This window comes from Cryptomeria japonica, chromosome 1, assembly GCF_030272615.1.
Source record: "Cryptomeria japonica chromosome 1, Sugi_1.0, whole genome shotgun sequence".
Classification (NCBI taxonomy): Eukaryota; Viridiplantae; Streptophyta; class Pinopsida; order Cupressales; family Cupressaceae; genus Cryptomeria; species Cryptomeria japonica.
The window spans coordinates 389,480,276-389,501,126 of NC_081405.1; the positions used below are offsets into that span (position 1 = coordinate 389,480,276).

General features: G+C 35.2%; 1 protein-coding gene across 3 annotated transcripts; it reads right to left on the reverse strand.

Annotated features, from left to right (window-relative positions):
- Window positions 1-12,388: 12,388 nt before the first annotated feature.
- Window positions 12,389-20,184, reverse strand: LOC131070918 (uncharacterized protein At4g06598). Of its 3 annotated transcripts, none has more exons than XM_058006605.2 (7): window positions 20,055-20,184; window positions 19,534-19,686; window positions 16,371-17,086; window positions 14,589-14,664; window positions 14,298-14,424; window positions 13,507-13,880; window positions 12,389-13,164 (listed from the first exon to the last, which is right to left on the reverse strand). In XM_058006605.2, the coding sequence occupies exons 3-6, from the start codon at window positions 17,066-17,068 to the stop codon at window positions 13,516-13,518; spliced, it is 1,266 nt and encodes a 421-aa protein (XP_057862588.1). In that variant the 5' UTR covers window positions 17,069-17,086; window positions 19,534-19,686; window positions 20,055-20,184; the 3' UTR covers window positions 12,389-13,164; window positions 13,507-13,515. The 3 variants fall into 3 exon arrangements, with proteins under 3 accessions (XP_057862588.1, XP_057862587.1, XP_057862586.1); XM_058006604.2 differs by lacking the exon at window positions 20,055-20,184 and adding an exon at window positions 19,832-20,034; XM_058006603.2 differs by lacking the exon at window positions 20,055-20,184 and adding an exon at window positions 19,898-20,048 and having other exon boundaries at window positions 12,389-13,880.
- Window positions 20,185-20,851: the final 667 nt, after the last annotated feature.

The window sequence follows — 20,851 nt, forward strand, 5'->3', positions numbered from 1 at the left end:
GAATAATATGAACTTTTATTTTCCAATAATAAGAAAGCAACAAATATATTAACTCAACAACTATAGGAACTTAATGCATAAATAACATTTTTTTTGCAAAAATAACTTAATAGGGAAAATACATATTTCTTTCAAGAGCATATAGAATACAAGGTAGTCAATATTACAAAAGGGTGTGATACCCAACTAGTCTCTCATTCCATTAAATGAGGACTTGAAATAAAAATGAATACATATCTTTTTGAAATAAATACAATATATAACTTTTCTTTTTTAACATTGTTGCCATTAAAAATACAATATTCCCTTTCCCAACTTTTCTGCAAGTCAAATAAAAACTAGCAACTTCTAGCTTCTTCTTTTTTTTCTTTCTCCCAAGTAACCTGCAAATAAAACATAAGGCTTGACCATGGAGTGCTCACCTCCCAGCCTAGGCTTACTAGAAGCCACCCCCGAGCTTGGAGAACCAAGCACTAGACGGGTTACACACATACAACCACAACAAGCAAAGGATAAACACACAACAAACAATTTTCCCAACCAAGGCTACACTTCACCACAATTTGTGATGATTTTCCAAGGGTGGAAGTGAACCAAATACCATTGGGGAGACTGCAAGCATGGAACATCTCAAGCCACCTCATGGCAACCAAATACAACACAAGTCCATCCCCACATCCTTATGCCCCCCAAAGGCATATAAGCCATCTCATCTCTCCTTATGACCCCCAAATGCATAAACAAGGCTATGCAGCAAGGGTCACAAAAGAACACCCTTGAGATCACTCTCTTAATGAGAGCCTCTCACCCAAGGCTGTCAAACTCCTTCCACCCCAAGACCATCTTACTCTCCCAAGAGTAGAAGGTCTTGGATACTCCCAATACAAGAAAATGCATAAAAGAAATGAAGGGGAAAATCACATATACTTTCACAAAGTAAAATACAAATAAACAACTCTTTCATACAAGCATTTCTTCAAACATAAATATGCAACATAACCAAGAAAGAGAGTAAGAACCAACCTTAATCTGCCCAAAGGTTTTGCTAGATCTAGTTGGGGATGAGTAGCCCAAATCCACACAATCTTTTCACCAACACTTAGCCAAAATTCTATCTTACAACTATTCTTCAAAATTGCATAATCTCCAACAATGGAGAGTGGGTGATTAACTCACTAAGTCCCTAATCCTTGCCTAAGAAGACCTCTCTCACTCTTCCCAACCCCTTGGATAGAGTGAGAGTTCCCATTGGTTGGTCTTCCCAACCTCTTATATGTTGCTAAAACTGGAAAGAGAAAAGGTAAGAGAGGATGGGGAAGAGAGTTTGTCATCAAAAGGGAAGGTTGTCTATCCTAGGAGGAACCTTCCAAGTTGAATTTTCGCTCACCTAAGAAAAACCACTTTTTGAGGTGACTAAATAGTCACATGGGAGTAGTCACATGCTTAAAAATACCCCTAACCCATAGGTATACCCTTTGGACCTTTGGAAAAGCCCTAAAACTAACCCTAGGAGCCCATTTGACCCATTAGAAACCCAACTGAAGTTAACCTACGGGTCAAACTTGAGTTGACCACTCCCAAGACTCCCTACCCAAGGCAAATTTGGGACCACACTCAAAAGTTTGAAATGGGCTTTGGTAGAAACAAACTCCCTCCAAGAGACAAGACAAAATCAATGACACTAATCAGCACATGTGCCAACTGACACAATAAAATACATTATAAAAATTACACATGGAATTTGTCTCTTGTTGGATTTACACAAGTTAATAAATTCAATTCAACACACATGCAACATTTACTTTCACAAATAAAATATGATACAAACGGGGTGTTGTCTCTCCAAATAGACAACCCCTGGCTTTACAAACGTACATAGGTCTAGGTTTGGTTCTCCATAATATTTCCATGGTCACATGGATAATTTTCCTTCGCATCTCAATTTACACATTAGTAATTCCAAATAACCACATATATTATTAAACACATGAATTTGAATACACATCAAACACTCATACAATTGACAGTAATAAATCAATATCTCATATATCCCAATTAATCCACATAAGCAATTATCATAATCCTCAAAATTTGATCCATTCATAATATATGCATCCTATTTCTATCATCATAATAAAGTCCTGCAAATCCAATAATGACATACATCATCTCAAAGTAATTCTATTCTAGCATCATATAAAGTTTCATATCCATAATGCATAAAAATGTAGCATCAATATACATCAATGTTATCCAAATCATGGAATCATATAAGTTCAAAATCCATAATGCAATAAAATAAAGCATCCATAATAGTCTCAACATGAAAATAACAGAAATGCTAGGATGATCGGGGTAGGGCCTCACACAACAAGTCTTTTTCAAACAGAATTTCTTTCTTCCTAAAAGTGTAGAATTACTGTTAACTTGCAAAATGCTAAAAATGTCCTCTTTTCCCAAACTCGGAACCCTAAATTTTGGTTCCCTCCTACTTTAAATAGTTTTACTTAACTAATCAAAATTATGGCTTCTTGGAGACAGACATTTCAAGGAAGTTTAAACTTAAACCATAAATAACCGGTCCACCAAGACTAATAGTTCAAGAACCTAGAAATGAGAAAAAGACAACTAACTAAAACAAGAAACTAAGAAGCAACTCCCTCATCCGCACCTTCATATTCCAACTCCTTGCCATCATTATATGCCTCCTAACTTGATAATTCCATGTCTGTTGCACTACCTTGTGGGTTTACTTTCTTTCTGTAAGTTTTGTAATTAGACAAAACAAGAGATATGTCATCTATTGTAGGTTTTGTTGTGGCTTCGACCCTGACCTTCCACTTGGAAATTTTCTAATTTGCTTCGGCAACCTTACCAGTGACATCATAAATATCCTCTCGGGTTGAACTTAACACTAATATTGCATCTTTGAGGCAATCCAATGACTTAGGGCCTGCATTGGTTACAAAGATACTATCCTCTACTTTTTGATGGAAAATTCTCTTTGCTATCGCTTTCTCTAACAACTCCTTCCCATCACTGCTAAGTATACTAGCATCGATGGTATCGAAGATACTTTTTAAGTCCCTTCGGAGATTCGTATTTTGAACTACTGAAGCAGTATGATGTGACTCAAGTTCACCAACAACGTGGTGTTTCAATTCCAACATCTTTGTCCAAGTAGTGATGTTTTCAATACTAGAATCTCTGATAATATGCTCTAAAGTCAAAATAACCTGTAGCAGCTTGCTAACTTCCCACATTTCTAAGAGAGAAGTGGACAGCCTGTGAGTCTCTTTCCTTGTTTTCTGCAATTCAACTTGATGGACATCTATCATCTGATTCAGAGTGTCATAACTTATCAGACCGTTCTCTATGAATGATGATCCTTTAGCAATTAGTTGACTAGCCTAGTTGTCAACTGCCTTAGTGATGATTTGTGAGTGTTTAACAACTTCCAACTTATCAGAGTTGATAAGTTTTGTGATAGACAACCCTGAGGAAGAACTAGTAGCTATACTTTTAGTCAAATAGGCAAATTTAATGAAAGAAGTAAGCACATCGACATATTGTGCCAGCTCTTGATTTTTCTTCTTTGCGGATTTTGTTCTCCTCAAGAGGATAGTGATAGAATACTTTCCCTGATATATATCTCCCTCCACTATTGCAGGTCCCATGTCAATTCTACTTACATTGAATTCTCCTTCTGTAATCTCCTATAATTTTTTGTCAATATTAGGATCAGCAATCTCTAAAACATGATGACATGTTTAGGGGTCTACAATCATTCTAGCCATACGTCTTTCCTTTTTAGGTTTTGGCGTCTCCCCTAACAAACGCGTTACTGTATCAATTCTAATTTTAGTAGCAAGCAAGTATTGCTTTTTCTATTCTCAATTGTTTTCTTAAGCCATGGGGTTGATGAGGTACTCATCAGACTTTTCAGAGATAGTGTATTGGTAGTGTTGTAAAGTGTCATCAAAGAAATTGAGTGTCTTCCTCACTAGAACTGATCTACGCAGATGTTATTTTCTTCCTGGGAGGCATTGCAGTGCCTTCTTTGCAAACAGATTTTAGCTTCTAGTTTTTGTCTAGTGGGTCATCATCCCCACCAGATTGTGAGTCTGTCCAAGATGCACCAGTTTCCATTGTTGTTCTTCCCACTACCCTCAGAGAGGATTGAGAGGTACTGGTAGTTTCCTTGGGTGTTCCTTTCTATGAAGAAGAAGAACCATGGTAGCTTTTGATTGTACAGTCAAGCCAGGCCAGTGACCTATCCATAACTTGGGAAGTTATGTCCTTGATACTTACTTCCTCTTCATTTTCAGGCCATTGAAAGGCAAGTAGGACGGTATTCTGATATGATGCATCAATCAAATCTGAATTGTCATCTATTGTATCTCTAGGAATAGCGGTAGAACCATTGAAATTTAACATTTGACTTAGAGTGAGTCACATAAAACTTCTCCTAAAAACCTCATTGTCATCAACACAGTCTTCCCAAAAATCTTCCAGCTTGGGTAGATGAGCATAGTGGGCAGCTCCATAGAAATTATTTCTGACATACCCCTTACTGTCAAAGTGAGTTATCATGGGCAGAGAACGAAGACCAAAATCAGATAAAATTTTATCGGAGAACCTTGCAAATTCATTATTTTTGCAGGAAAAATGGGACAAGGTCAAGGGAAAAGAATACCCCTTCTTCCTCATTCACATATACTTGATGTTGACAAAGGTCATCTGACGGCACAGCTTAAAAACACAAGGTAGTCGGAGGCATACCTAGAAAGCTTTAATGGGGCTTTTTCATAACCTCTGATCCTTAAATACAAAAAACTCTTGAATTGTATGTAGAAACTCTCATACGTTTGAATTATGGCCATAACTTCTTTTGACACTCTTCTTCTGGGGTTTCCCTCAATTTCATTAATGACAGTCATGAGAAAGGCATCATGCACATGAGAGAAATTTTGCATGCCCTCTCCCATTTGCAGTTGAGGAAAACATACCCTCTCCCATTTGCAACTAAGGAAAACAATTATAGACAGGGGCACCATCTGAAAGGTTACCGACCTGTCTCTGACCCGGCCAAGAATTTCTTCCAATGGCTATCACATACAAGAGCACTGAGCTCAAATAAAATCGCATGTGATCTTAAACTTGATAAGTTTCTCATGAAGAGAATCACATATTAACTTTGCCCAGTTAATCCAATTTTCATCATCATAAATAAAAAGAATAAAGTAACACATCCATTCTTCAAAGAATTCTCTACCAGGCCTACCCACCACTCGGCATAACAGTACAATGATGTCGACAACATTATCCCTAAAAAGCTCCATTTTAATCCAAGAGGGTAATTTAGACTTCCCAGGTCGGACAACATTCAACCATCATTTGGAAATTGTATCCAAGCACTAATCTGCCCGATTATGAAAATATTCTCATCTTGCCTGAAAAGATATATCCAACTGCCCTTCTTTCTCGGGAATGTGCAGAGCTAGGGAGACAGTATCTATATCTATTTTAGCAATTACATTTTGGTTGGCATCTTGGATTTCTCAAGAGTCAGGATGATAATGGTGCACACATAAAAAGACCAACTTAGGACACGCAATGGTAGAAGGGTAGCCGTCAGCCTGAGATAATGCACACTCAATTATTTTCTATGTAATGGGAGATTTTTTCGAGTTGTGCAACCTTGTTTGGAGATCATGCATTGTGAAAGGACCAGTCTATGTATCTTTAATAGCATCTAATTTATTTTCTATGGGCTAAGGGGTTTTGGGTGCCATAGAAGCTGAGCAAAGAAATGATAGGGTTTCCCAAACAGGATGAAAACTTGAATTGAGATAAAATAAGAAAGAGCTATGATGAAAAAAAGTGTTCATGAATGTCGAACTATAAGCTCTACTTATTTTGCCAATGGGAAAATCAGAAACTTCAACAATTTTGACACAGTGGGTTTATATTTTCAAACTTGGTTTTGCATTTCCGCCTTGAATGCCCCTTCAATTATTTCAAAACTTTGAATATAAAATGCATGAACAAAGTTGACAGATATACAAAAACCTGGATTAATTAACTCTTCTACTTTGATGGTTGCAGTACTGCTTCGGGATTTGTAATGAGCCCTTTATTGATTATCTCATTTATTACCTACTTATAGCATTTGGCTGACATCATCATACAGATCATCGATTTTTGAACCACTACCATCAGAGCCTCGGGTGATCGTGCCTTTCAAGAAATGTCGAGCAAGAAGAAAAGCATGTGCAAAAAGAGCCCTATTGTGCGATCACCCGATACAAGACTCGTGAGGGACCCATCATTATGTGTTATCGGGGATCGGGGTATCGGGTAGAAAAGGAATGAGTGACGGTATGAAATAGCCAAGTTTAACTTCCATTGGGAAGCGATAGATCGATAGGTAAGGTGGGGCCCCTTTTTTAACAGACACGACTTGACACCTAAAGGCTTTATCGGTCGATCAGGGGTTTTCGAGAACCACAAAACATGGAAGGTTTACGCGATGGAGTGAACTTCGCGATAATAAACATGTCAATGGGTTGATTGCGAAAGGCGGGTAACATACCCTCAATGGAATGAAAGAGGACATAAACAAAACATTGAAATTCATATGAGTTAAAATTGTTAAGGATTCAAAGCAAGGCTAGTAAATACAATCATATGCCCCTCTATGCACTTATAGGACTAGCATCCAATACTTCAAGAACAACCTTGCATATGCTCATATTTCATTTAGACATAGGTTTTCCGTTAAAGGTAGAAATAACTAGTACTCAACAATATCGTATCCAACTAAACAAATGTTTATTTATGATCAACCTTATTAATAATTTTTGCACCAATTAAAATAAAATAAAATAAAGCAAAAGAGGCATATTAAACAATCATAATTGTTGAGTTTTAAAAACCTAGAACAACATCCCCTCAAATCCCTAATTTTAGAAAAGTAATGTACCCTTCAATCCCTTCCAATTTTACAAAAATAACATAGACTTCAATTCCTTTCAATTTCAAAAAGCAACTATCAACCCCATTTTAAAACAGTATTAACTCTAATTACAAACATAATATCTCCTCTAAGGGCATGGCCATGATGGGGCCTCGAGCTTCAATTTTTAATCCAGTTTGATGAAATTAAAAAAAACATTAGTAAAACAACAAAAATCAATAAAATTAGTCTTACTTATAGCTATAATGTTAAAATTGATGTTGAGAAAAGTGATTGAACATCTCCCTCCACCAAATTATAAACTTTTATGTCAATGGTTGCCTGCATGGCTTTTTTCTTTACAGTTATATTTTTTGAAAAAAATGACCATCCATTTAAATCTATATTTAATAATCTCATTTAAAACTGCTCACTTCTACCTAATTTCTAACCACAAGAATAAAACAACCATAGAATCATTTGTATGGAAAATGCTCATATTTTTTTCAAATGTATTAGTTAAGAACTTTTGTTTAGCCTCACTCCATAAGACCATAGTCTAGTAATTTATTTATTTTAAAATAATATACTCCTTATTCTTTAAAAAGGGCAATTCTCCTTAAATTGAAAAATACATTAGTTAAATTAAAAAATCAATAAAATCCGTTACATATATAGCCATAATGTTAAAATAGGTGTTGAAAAAAGTGATTGAACATCTCCCTCCACCAATTTAAAAACTTCTATATCAATGATCGTTATGATTTTTTTTTGAAGTTATAACTTTTGAAAAAAAAAAAAAAGACCATACATTATCATCTATATTTAATCATTTATCATTTAAAACCCCTTGCTTTTACCTAATTTCTAACTACGAGAATAAAATAACCATAGAACCATTTATATGGAAAATGCTGATAATTTCTTTCACATGCATTAGTTAAGAAAGTTTATCTAGCCTCCCTATGTTTGACCATAGTCTAATAATTTATTTATGTTAAAATAATCTTCTCCTTAATCTTTAAAAAATGTAATATCCCCTTCCTTTTTAAAAATGCATACCCTACAACAATTATAAAATATATCTCCTACAATTTAAAATAATAAAAAATAGAATATCCCTATAAATTATATGTTGTTTTTTTTATCGGTAATATTTGGTATTGTATTAATAAACTAAGAGAAAGTACATGCCAAGTATGATATTAGCAGAAAAGGCTGAAAGCAGACCCTACCACCTCGGCTCATTCAGCCAACCATTTCCACGGCACCCAACACAAACTGCCTAAGAACAAAGATCAATCAAGGTCAGGCTCCTAAATGTGCAAGTGCCCATAAACCAACTAGAACCTCAAAATTTACTTAAACATGAACAAAAAAAAACCCCAAACTTTGATTTCACTAGGGTTCATCAACAAACCCTAAACTATGACATTCGAACAGGAAATCAAAAAAGCCACACAAAATGGCTGCACCAACTAGGTATTTTGCTTCTTCCCCATCGAGCCAATAGGCCCCTGGTCCTTTGAGTGGATCTTGTCCTTTTTTCCACACACATTGTCTCATTCCAGTTGCACCATCTTACGTTCCAGCTCCTAAGCATTCAAAGAAATCCTTCAACGAATCCCAACCAATTTGGGCTTCAACTCAACGCTTGTCTCGTTTACCAAAAACACTCCAAATGAGAAATGATTACACTAGTGCCTTCACATAGCCAAATTGACACCAATCTCCATGATGAGCCCAAAGACCCACATCAGGTTCAGTCATTGCCAAGATTATAATCATTCCACCACACCACTCCTACTTCACACATTCTTTCATAGCCCTTAACACCTCCTCCTTGGATTCCAATTCCACTCTTCAGGCCATAAAGGTTGAAGCAATGTCTATATTGGAACGATAACAGTGTTTCGACTTCAAAAATTCCTCTCCCGGGATCAAGTCTATAATCTGCCAAAAGAGGGGTTCATCAATCTTAAAGACACTACAAAGTCATTTCTCTGTTATTTTGCCACGAAAGCATTGTTTTCGTCTCAATGAGACTAATGTAAAATTTGCCTCCATGGCACTTGTCTCCCACCCTCTACTTAGCGCATCAACTCAGAGCAATAAAATGAGACAGATAGTCACACAGGAAGTATAAATCGAGGCATTTCAAACAACACGTCCACTTGTCATGTCAATTAATGGCGGTACTATCCACCATCAAAATGCAACTCCAAGTCTTGATTGCATATCCGCCAAAAATCTTCAAATAAATTTGGGCTATTAATATTTAATGATGACTTAGCCGTGTTCAACAACATGTTAGCCAGCTGGTTGTCGCTCCTTCTCACATGCAAAATTTTGAAATCCTCAAAAGAGGAAAGGGCAAAGGAAATTAATTTTATGTATTTGTTTAAACTTTAGGCACTTGTTTCACCTTTGACAATTGCATTAGTAACCATTAACAAGTCCCCCTCCAAATGGATGCGATTGAAATTTAGTTTTTTTGCCATTTGAATAGCTTCCCAAGCAACCTGTGCTTCTGCATCGTTATTGGTTTCATCGTTGAGACGTTTTGCGCCAATTGCCAGAAGGTTCCCCTGGAAATCTCTAGCAACAAACCTTGCACCTGACGAGCCAAGATTACCCTTGGATACCCCGTCAAAATTCACTTTCATCCAACCCAAATCTGGGCATTCCCACTGCTCCTTCAAATCAATCTACCCATCAAGATTAACCTGAAAAGGCCCATTAATAGGCCTCCCTATAAATTATAAGTATTACTGAGGCACATCCTCCATAATTTAAAAATAACAATAAAACATGTCCCCTACCATGCAAAAAAGACATATATCCCTCTCATTCATAAAAGACTAACTCATCCACTACAATTTTGAAAAGATGGTAAGACCTACTCACTACAATTTTAACAAGAAAATAAGATGCATCCCTCCATTTAATAAAAGGTAATAATAGATAACAAACATCTTAATGGTAGTTAGACCTAGAGCCTCCCACTAAAAAAAGTTAGGTCTATCCCCAACCACTAGAAAATAATTAAGACCCATCTTTAACCACTATAAACTAATTAAAATCCATTCCCAACTCTTTGATAAAAGCGTTAAGGCATTCCTTAAAAGATAGTAAGATAGATATACTACACTTCTAAATAATTATTTTAAAATACCATTTAAAATGGCACACATTCTCTTAATTAGAATAAATAGCAAGAGAACATCTCACAATTTAAAAATGTCAATAAAATGCATTTCCTACCATATAAAAAGAAGAATTGGTAAGACATACATATCCCTTACATTTTTTAAAAAACTAAAACCAATTCACTACAATTTTGAAATACCATTTAAAATGGCACACATTCTCTTAATTAGAATAAATAGCAAGAGAACATCTCACAATTTAAAAATGTAAATAAAATGCATTTCCTACCATATAAAAAGAAGAATTGGTAAGACATACATGTCCCTTACATTTTTTAAAAAACTAAAACCAATTCACTACAATTTTGAAAGACAATAAGATATACTCTCTCAATCTTAAAAAGACAATAAGACCTACAAATTGTAATTTTAAAAATCATAAGATATATTCCCTCCAATTTTAAATAAAAGACAATAAAACATATCCCAAACATTAGAAAGGACGACTAGACCTATACCCTCCCACTAAAAACATTAGAGAGGATGACTACACCTACACCTACACCTACACCCTACCACTAAAAACCAATAAGATCTATTTTTTTAATAAAAACAATAAGACAATAAGACCTATCTACCTCAATTTTAAAAAGTCAATAAGAAACCAATAAGACTTGTATACTAAATTTTAAAAAGTCCATAACATGTCTCCCCTCCAACTAAGATGGCAGACACATTCCCTCTTAGAATAAGTAAAGGACAACATCCTCACCCAATTAGAATAAGACCTTCCCCCACCAATAGCTTCTATGGAGGTGCATCCCCACAAGTTCAAGTGACACCCTCAACATCTCATGGGATTTGAAAGGAATAAAACCTTATTCAAAAACCACACAGCCTGTCCCATTTCATAAATAAGAATAAAAATAAAGTCACTAGAGTTATAAATTTTTATAAAAAAAACCCTCATAATTTATGTGGAGTGACACTGCAAAGTCAAAATATATTACATATGTACAAAAGATTTTGGCGCTTTTACTTTGCTCAAGATATTTATTAAATAGCTGTCTTCCTTCACCCCGAAAAGAAACAAAATAATATGACTATTTTATTTCTAAATTTCTTAAAGTAAAATCAACAAATTTATGCAACAAAAATATCTAAACTGTTTAGTGCTTTAGCTAACCTCCCCAACAAGCTTGCACAACGAATAATTTCCCATATCTACGTGTCGTGATTAAAGTTTTCTAGTACAAATTAACTGCAAGTTCAGTAAAGCCATGATCACTCCCATTGCTTTATTTTTAGATATCCCTTAATTCATGTGATTTTCCAATTCGTATGCAGTTAGTTAGTAGTCAAAAACTGCTTTACCAGATTCAATGATAACTTCAGTGCCTTCGTAAGCACCTAACTTTGACATACAAACCACTTGGAGGCAGCAAAAGAAATGGGCAATTTGAACAACTTGCCATTCGACCAATATTAATATTGACGGTAACCAATGAATTTTAGATTTTAATTTTCTGTAGTCCCATCATTACCAACCTGTGATAATAGTGTTACAACCTGTGATTTATATGATTCAAGAAAGCAGATTTTACAGTACTGTCCACAGTTGCAAGCTTTATGCATTAAGAGAAACTACAAAAGTGCAAGCATCAATTTAGAGATATATGAGAAGAAGAAAATTAAATCCCTGTAATTAATTAAGTGCACCGCAGCAAACATTCAAATTTACCCCAACTGCAAAACCAAATTCTTCAAAGCCAGAGTTTTGATTTGTTTGGATTTGATTCACTTATAGTAAAATATTAATGGTAACAATTGAAATTTAGATTTAAATTCTCAAATAAGTCCCACCATTACCAACCTGTGATAATTGTTCTACAACCTCTAATTGATATAAATCAAGAAGCGGATTTTACAGTACTGTCCGCAGTTGCAAGCTTTATGCATTAAGAGGAACAACAAAAGTGCAAGCATCAATTTAGAGATATATGAGAATACAAGAATTTAAATCCCCGAAATTAATTAAGTGCACTGCAGCAAACATCCAATTTTTAACCCCAACTGCAAAACCAAATTCTTAAAAGCCCGATTTTTTATTCATTTGGATTTGATTGTCATAGTAAAACATACGTGCTCGAGGAATTTTATTTAAACTTGAAATAATATCTAATTTGACCCTAGTAATAAATGCCGTGTCCATTTCATCCATTTGATATGTAGCATGAACATTTAAGAAAACAGTACAATCAAGTGTTCAAACACTCCCAGGTATCAAATGTTGAATTCTTTCTATCTCATATAAGCAGGAATGTAGGGCTATGATAGTCCCTGAAATTTTAAATCACATCAACCTTCAAGCAATATACATCCATTCCATTCTCTTTGAAATCAAACTTCTTTCTGTGATGACATTTGCAACTAGAGCATTTTTTCTAGACACAGGTCATGCCCATTAGATGTGGCAAAATCTAAAAAGTTCCATTAGATGTGGCAAAATCTAAAAAGTTCCAAACTGATCCACTGCTTATCCCAAGGGAATAACAGGAATTTGGGAATCTAAAAGTAGAAATTTGGTCCTGGAAAGACAGGCATTCTGAGAAAATATCCAACTGTAAGCTGCAGAGGCAATACTGGTAAAGACTACAAAGGAAATGTGAACTGCTAAGGTTTTAGAAACAAATTCAGGAATGACAATTTAACAGATAACCACCACTTCGACTTCTGGTGACCATTTTTATGATTAAAGGGCACCAAAACTTTACAAATCTCTACTGTCAAATTGGAGGCCACATATAGACTAAGATTTGAAACAATTAAAACTTATCAGCAGATATTTAATATCAGGAACATCTGTCTACTGATGTCTGTATATCAAAACGCGATACTGATTTTATGCCAGGAATCGTAAAAGGAGTTAAATCTATAATTCTGTAACCCAAGAATGAAGGCATTCTGAGTTAACCTGTAAGCAGTGTTAGAAATCACACAATTTCCTTGTAGGGAAATAATTTGTGACTACATCAATCACCCTCCATACGGGTTATTCTGCAAAAATGAGACATCGAGAACCTGTAAGGGCATATTGATATAACTAAATATTCCACAACAGACCCATTTTAGGTAATGAAACAAAAATATATGAAGCTCGACTTAGTGCTTGTTTTCACATGTCCAATTTACTCAAAAGCCCTTCTAGCTAATAAATAGGACTATTAAATCATCATTAGGCTTTACTTATATATTCTTTTCCACATCAAATGGTTATAGAAAAGCACATCTCAAATGCAGAAACGACACTAAACTTCAGGACCTGCTTTAAGGGATTCACAAAATATAAAGCCAAAAACTAAAATTCCTGTAACATATAATCTACAGGCAAAAATCTACCTTCAGTTATCACCTTCTGCCTTCATGCTTTTTTCCAGTACCAGCTATCATGCAGGCAGAAGGTATGTTACCCTTGAAAACCTCTGAGCTTCCATTCCTACAAGTCATTCCCTCATCATTTTTGTTAACTCCCAAAGACAGTCCCCCCATTTGTTTTACCAGTCCAAAACCACCACTTCCTAGAGCAGGCTTTGACTCTTGCTTCAAAGTCCCATGATTCAACTTGCTGAACGGCAACTGCTGTAAGTCAAAATCAAGAGAACTTGGAATTTGTTGTACAGGGCTTGACTGTAATGAAGGGTGCTGCTGGAATTGCTGCTGTTGGTACAAAAGTTTCAATCTTTGTACTTCCTTCATCAGCAGTTCATGTTCAGCTGCATTCAGAGAGCAAACAAAAGTAAAACATGAATGCACCTAAGTCAAATATGCAACGATCATTTTGAACCCGATTTTTTAGAAACAACAGTTCCTTTCCTTAAGATTACCCCATTCACGATTATCTAGAGCAACTAGTCAAATATGCAATGATTCTTTTGAACTCAATTATTTAGAAAAAAAATTCCTTTCCTTGAGACAATATACACCATTCCAGATAATCTAGTGAACCAACCTATAGCAGGTGACATGGACACTTAGGAATTGTATTATAAAAAACACTTCCAACCAAAAAGAAACTGTATTCTGAACAAAGTAATCATTTTCATTAATGCACTTATTTATGTTGTTCATAGAGCATGCATACATGGAATGACAAAGGTTGTGCTGTACACAAAATTCTATAAAATGCTTACCATCTTTGATCATCTTCTCTTGAGCAAGACCAGCTACACGCTGCTTAAGAGCTTGGTTCTCTAGTGTCAATATTAAGCGTTGTTGATTTAAAAAAGCCACTTCAGCTGAAACTTCTGATTCCTCAGCCTGAACGTCACAAGTTAAAAACACACTTAAACACCATTTCAGAAAGAAAAAAATGATATATTCAGACACGCATTTAAACCAGAAGAATATTATCAGAATGCCTGAGAAAAAAAATAGGATAGATTCAAACAAGCATTTAGAACATAAAAATCTGTTAAGAATACCTGCAGTACACTGACATTTCTTTCTAGTTCAGAAATATACTGTAGCTTCCTAACACGAGAGCGCTGAGCAAATTGCCTGTTGGAAACAATCCTGAAAAGGGTTATATACTTAGGATTGAAAGGTATAAACATTAATTGTTTAATCCAACATTTCCTGAAGAACAAAAAAGAAAAACAGAGATATGTGAAGTAGATCTAAATGTTGTCAAAAAATGATGTGATGTAGAGCCAGATATGGAAGAACATCATATCTGCTATACACCTGTGTATCCCAAAGAGAGCGCACAAGTAAGAATTTGTTTCCAGTTTCAAATTCGTAAATATAAATGAATGAAATAAGTGCTTCAGGATATCCTGGACTGACTGATTTACAATTCTATATAACATCATAAATCAGTATAGCATGCAATATCAGTGTCTTCTGTGTCAAAGACTGTAGGCAATGAGCTTAATTCATTATTTACATGGACACCTTAATGATGGAACTACTGATGCTTCCTAAATGCAAGGATTTAGTAACACTATTTAATGGACATATCAATACTGCTATAAAAATACCTTTCACAAAGGCGTGTCAAAGCTACACAAATGCTATCATAATATTCCGAAGAACCAGTCACACAAATAAAAAATCTAGCCCCAACCAAATTATCCGATTCCAATAATGTATTAAGCCAGTTAAACTTAACACTTTTTGGGGAAAGGACTGATTGAATTTACTATTTTAATGTCATCACAAAACAATAATACATGCAGCGTTAGTGACTTCTGTGTCAAGCGCTACACTGTGCAAGTGTGACTTTATGAACAGACCAACTTCTCTCATTATGTGTTTCAGGTTATCCTGGAATCATAAAACAATAAAACATGCAGGATCAATGGCTCCCGTGTCAAATGATACACCACAGGCAATAAGCTTTGCTCATTAATTACATTAGCACCTTAATCTACTAGAACAGCTGATGCTTCCTAACTGCAAGGGTTTTGTAACAATATTTTATGAACATATCAGGTACTGGAATAAAAATAGCTTCAACAAAATTATGTCCATGCCCTACAAAAATTCTGTTAGAAGAATTTAGAGCCCTAAATCACACAAACAAAGATATTTAACGCCTGCTAGAATTACCTAATTCCAATTATGTCTTAAACTCTTAGGCAAATCATTTTGACTTTATCAGCAAAACAGCCCTTCTCATTGGCTTGATGCCCATTGGCAACTCACACAAAGGCTCAATCCCAGTTCACAATAATCAGTATGACAGTAGGATACCTAATCCATGTACATTGGGCACAAGAATTGCAACAAAAAGTACTTAATTTCATCATAGTGAAAGATAGACTCTACTGTCAACTCTTTAGCAGAAATCATCGGTCAAGCCAGTAAAAAATTATGACATACAGTGTAACCCATCATGAATTTTTGTAACAGATAGACATGCTATAACAAGTTCAAACTTCAAAATTTCAAATCAACTCCCAAGCAACTTATCTAAAAAATAAAATATTGAAGATTAGGTATCATAACAAGCAATGTGCATAGCCACCAACCTATTTGTGTGCAACAAGGCTAGCCACTGTATAAGCAGTATTCATTTGGAGGTTAACTTAGCTATAAGACAAATATTCCATAGCTATGATCTAAGATATCATGAATAAGGTAGGGCCTGTACTTTTCACAGTCACCAGAAACATTGGGATAAAAGATTTTCTCCTGAAGCAAACAGCTAAACATGTTGTAAATATAAAATATTAAAAAAGATTTTAGCAAATATTACTCACTGCTTTGCTCGCTTTGGATCCATATCAAGATCAGCTAGTTTACTAAGTGAGGAGTCACTGCCCTCTAAACCAGAACTTGTGGCAATATATACATCATGTTCATGTGCCTCTTCCCGTGAAATTGCACACATTGTATCATTATCAGCATCTTGTGTAAGAGATGATGTCCCCAAGTTTGCAGTTTTATGACTCTCCCTTGCAGAAGCTTCCCAGCTTCTAATAGGCGGTTTTTTTGTCTTTGCCTGATAAGAGTTAGATGCTCGATTTTCCTTATCAAGTCTGTCAAAATTTGAAGACCCCCATGAAGGTCGAGATGTTAAATTGCTGATATCAAACTCCTCCTCTTCTGCAATGTTTTCTATTCTTGAAGCTGCAATAGGAACTTCTAAAAAAGCAGCAGAGTCACTTGCAGAACGTCGATGAGAACCCTTCTTGACTGGTGTTTCAGGTTCATTAAGCAGATCATCAAGCCAGGAAGGCTGCTCTTCTATGAGAAAACTTTCTGAAGAAGTCCGTTGATGCTGTCTATATCCTCCGCTTGCATGTGTAAAGCTTTTCTGTCCCGTGAAATGACTAGGACCATACTCTACAAAAGTTGGCCCCATGCTTGGGAATGGACTCTTGGGAGGAAGATGGGACTGCCTTGGTGAATAAGACCAGTTTACAGGCTGTGTTTTTCCTTTCATGTGACTTGCCATTATTAACGTATCTTTTAACTGTTCAATCAAATCAGAAGGACAACATGTTAATCTAATATAATCAATAAAGACTGGCCTTCACAAAGTTTTGAGAAACATCATGCTTCAACATCGCACAGAAAATTAAAAATGAACTCCAAAGAAATGCATCATAATTCAGAATAGGAATTCACTACTGTTTTTCTTTATCCTTTCTTATAATACCCAACAAGCATAGAATTGACTTGGCAATGCCATATCTACAGAAAAATACTACAGTCCACTGATGTCAATAACAACTGCAGCAGATTTATACATACGCTTCTTATATGCACACATGGTACTATTAAGCCTTACATGCATATCTAGAAAGTGAACATGAAGGATATTAAGGTTGAAGACAAGTTAAGTTCCCTGAAAACCAAATACAAGAAATTTTATTATGCAAGGATCCTTCATAACAGGTATGTGTTCTGGATTTTTCAACCTCCTATCTTCCCCTTCCCTATTCAAACAACTTATATTTTAGCAAGTCAATCCAAGCCTTCTGGCTTAAACTGACTTAGTGAGAGACTCTGTCATTGGAAACGCCTTTTGAAGAACAGGGTACTATCAAAGCAAATGGCATAATACCAGTAGAGAGTCCTTTTGTAAGAAAGGAAATGAGAAAATGAACTCTTTGACTATTTGCATATAAAGAGAACTTAACACAAGACTAACGAAGTGAAGGGATACTCACCAGTAATGATCTCAAGAAATGCTCGTCAGAAAAATATTACACAGCGCAAAATGTTGTAGACATGTATGTACACCCTATTATATATGGTACAGTTGTATGAGGAGTGAGGACTAGACATATATGTACACATTAATATTAATGGTACCGTTGTACAAGAAGAATTCACCAACAGTGCCAGAAACTAAGCCATCAACACCACTAATATAGATACATTGTTTGTATAAGGGTGAACAAAAAAGAGTAGGCAGATTAAGCTACTAATTTTCATATAAAATATTATAAAGGAGCCTGATGTAACTGCCCTTTTATGGCAGGTCCCCCACTCTTCCGTCAATTTCTTTTCTTTAATATTGTTAAATTTTGGTTTGTAACTGCCATTAGTGGCATTTCATGTGGTCTTATTTTAGGGGGATTTCCCTTTCGTAGCTTCTCATTTTTTCTGGTTTTCAATAGGTGTTGTTTAACCGTAGAAGATAGAGGACTTGTTGTGGTGTTGCAAAGTATAAATAAAAGGATGATTTTTCTAGCTGCTAACTTGATGCATATGTTTTTCATTCTGCATCCATTGCGAGCTGGTAGTTCATATCATATGAATACTTTTTGAGTTTAGTTCAGATGCTATGTTATGTTGTGGCTATTCTGTTTTTGTTCCATGATCAATTAGGGCAGAGAAAATAACTTTACAGCAACAGAGGTTGTCTGCACCAGAGCCTTTATCAGAAGTAAATTGTAACTAGGTTTTTCTATTTTGTCCAAATAAAAGCCATTAGTTGTAATTATTTATGTACCCACCACAAATTAAAGGATATGCCAAGCTGAGGTACTAATAAAGAAATAAAATAATGCCATCAGAAAGGTTTTGGTAGAGAGACTTGAAGCACCCAGAATCCAAGCCAAACCAAACCAAAAGCATCTAAATACAAACCTATAAGTCACAATAAATCAAGAGGAGAATGCACAGTAATAAAATACGTACAACAAAAAACTTTATGTCATCTGCATGCTTCTAAAACACTTCTCTTGTATTAAAAGTCTCTCAATACAAGCCAAAAAAACCAAAGAGTCGACCAACTTATTGTGTATTCTTAAATTCTTAAAAATCTAAATTTTACCTCAGCGAAGCAAGAGAGCTGAAATAGAAGAAGAACAGCAAAAAAACAAGATTACTCAAATAATTAAGAATCCACTTTAGCTCATTGTCCTTGAAATAATACGATATGCAAAGGTTGCAAGGCTCTTAGATCTGATCACAACAATAAGAAATAACCGGCAGTAAAATCTGACTGCATTGCTATCCTAACAGTAAAATCAACAAACTTGATCCATAAAACCTACAAATACTATAAGAAAACGAGTGCACTCTTATAAGAGAGCATGTATCAATGCCCTTCAATAATTTAAATAGGCATTTTGGATGCGCCTCTGAATGTTCAAGTGGGTTTTTCCCATTGTGCCTGCATATGGGCATTTTGGGTTTTTAGCTACATTCATTTAATTAAGAAACTTGCTTTCAATACACAACTTGGATTTTCTGGAGAAGAAAAAATGCCTGGCATAAACAATACGCAATATCCCACTGAGGCAAAACACAAGATATATGAAGAAACCATAAATTTTCATTTTCTTTATTAGTCTGGATTTTTATATCAGCCCTAAAGGTCTACAGACACCTGGCTAACAATCCACAAAAAGTGCACTTCAAATACAAAGACAAAAAACAAAATATTTTAAACGGAGATAACTTAACTCTGACCAAAAAATCCTGTAGTTGCAATCTGTTGCTGCCACAATATGAAAACCAGTCGAGAAGAACGTAACGAGGAAAATTCCTGTACAACGATCTATTTTTTTTAAATGGGTATAACCACCTTCACAGATCTGACAAACCCACGTCAATGCCCTGTGTATATACAGAGGAGTTTGATCAGTTTCATAGGACTAGATTTTTATTTTTTTTAATAAACAAAACAAATTGCAGCTGCTGCCGTATTTAACAGAGGCAATGTGCTCGTGAAATTGTACAGTAAGAGGAATAGAGTGTTTACTGTTTACAGTAATAGAAGGGAAGGGAAGAAGAGAGAGGATGGGAAATGGGGAAAAAAGGAAAGAACCGGGCTAAAGGTGTGAAGGGCTAGGGTTCGAATCCGTGTGCAACCCTCCTGGCGAGTCGCGATTGTCATTGCCGCCACCTACCCTGAAAATCCTCCCTCGCGCTTCTCCTCAGGAGGAGAACAAAAAGAGGAACAGACACTTCTACCCAATACTCACCGACACTTGTACGTCGCTGTCTCCGTAACGCTGACATGTCCCTCCACTCAATGCCATGGTGGACATGTGCAGAAACCTCTGCCACATCGGATAACTGAAGTTTATTATTTGGAGAAATTGAAATGGTAGAGAGAGTGAGCTTCTTCCTTCCTTATCCTTTTATCAAATCTTATCCTCCATTTGGATGACAAGCAAGTATTCTTTTTTAAGCTTCAGGTTAAGGTTTGTTTTCCTTTTTCTGTAAGATTAGATAAATTTGCTCTTCTTTTATTTGTACAAAAATCTCATATAGGTGTAGAGAGTTCTAAGTGATTTTATATTTTATATTTTCTATCACTAGAAAGTGATTATATATTTTATATTTTATATTTTTATATTTAATGTTATTTTGTGCAAATATTTTTTCATGTATAATTATAGTGTATAATTTGGTTTTTTTTACGTGTTTAATTATTTTCACTTTTGATTTTGTATGTTTTAAAAATGAATAGATTGATATAGTAAATACAATAATGATGAGGATCTCAACAAGTCTAAGAATGACATTAAATGAAATAAAACTCTCATAGCTACTTGATCTTTTGAATTATGTTTGGAAACTAGAAGACAATACATTAGTGGAGGATTGGATGTATTATAACTAGTAATTGTCAAACAAGTAAATATAAAACAATAACAATGACTAAATTTGAATATAATGGATTTTATTCACAATTGAGAGAGCTTAAACAATATGTAGCAAACTTTGTGGAAGGGGTGCATGACTTCAACTATACTACATAGCTTAAAATCTATCT

What these genes read in the sequence shown, in the direction of transcription:
- LOC131070918 (XM_058006605.2), bottom strand. Translation starts at nt 17,068, where the DNA reads ATGGCAAGTCACATGAAAGGAAAAACACAGCCTGTAAACTGGTCTTAT. An exon ending in GATCCAAAGCGAGCAAAGCA is followed by an intron (nt 14,665 to 16,370) that starts GTGAGTAATATT and finishes TGTTTCCAACAG; the next exon opens with GCAATTTGCTCAGCGCTCTC. An exon ending in AGAGAAGATGATCAAAGATG is followed by an intron (nt 13,881 to 14,297) that starts GTAAGCATTTTA and finishes CTCTGAATGCAG; the next exon opens with CTGAACATGAACTGCTGATG.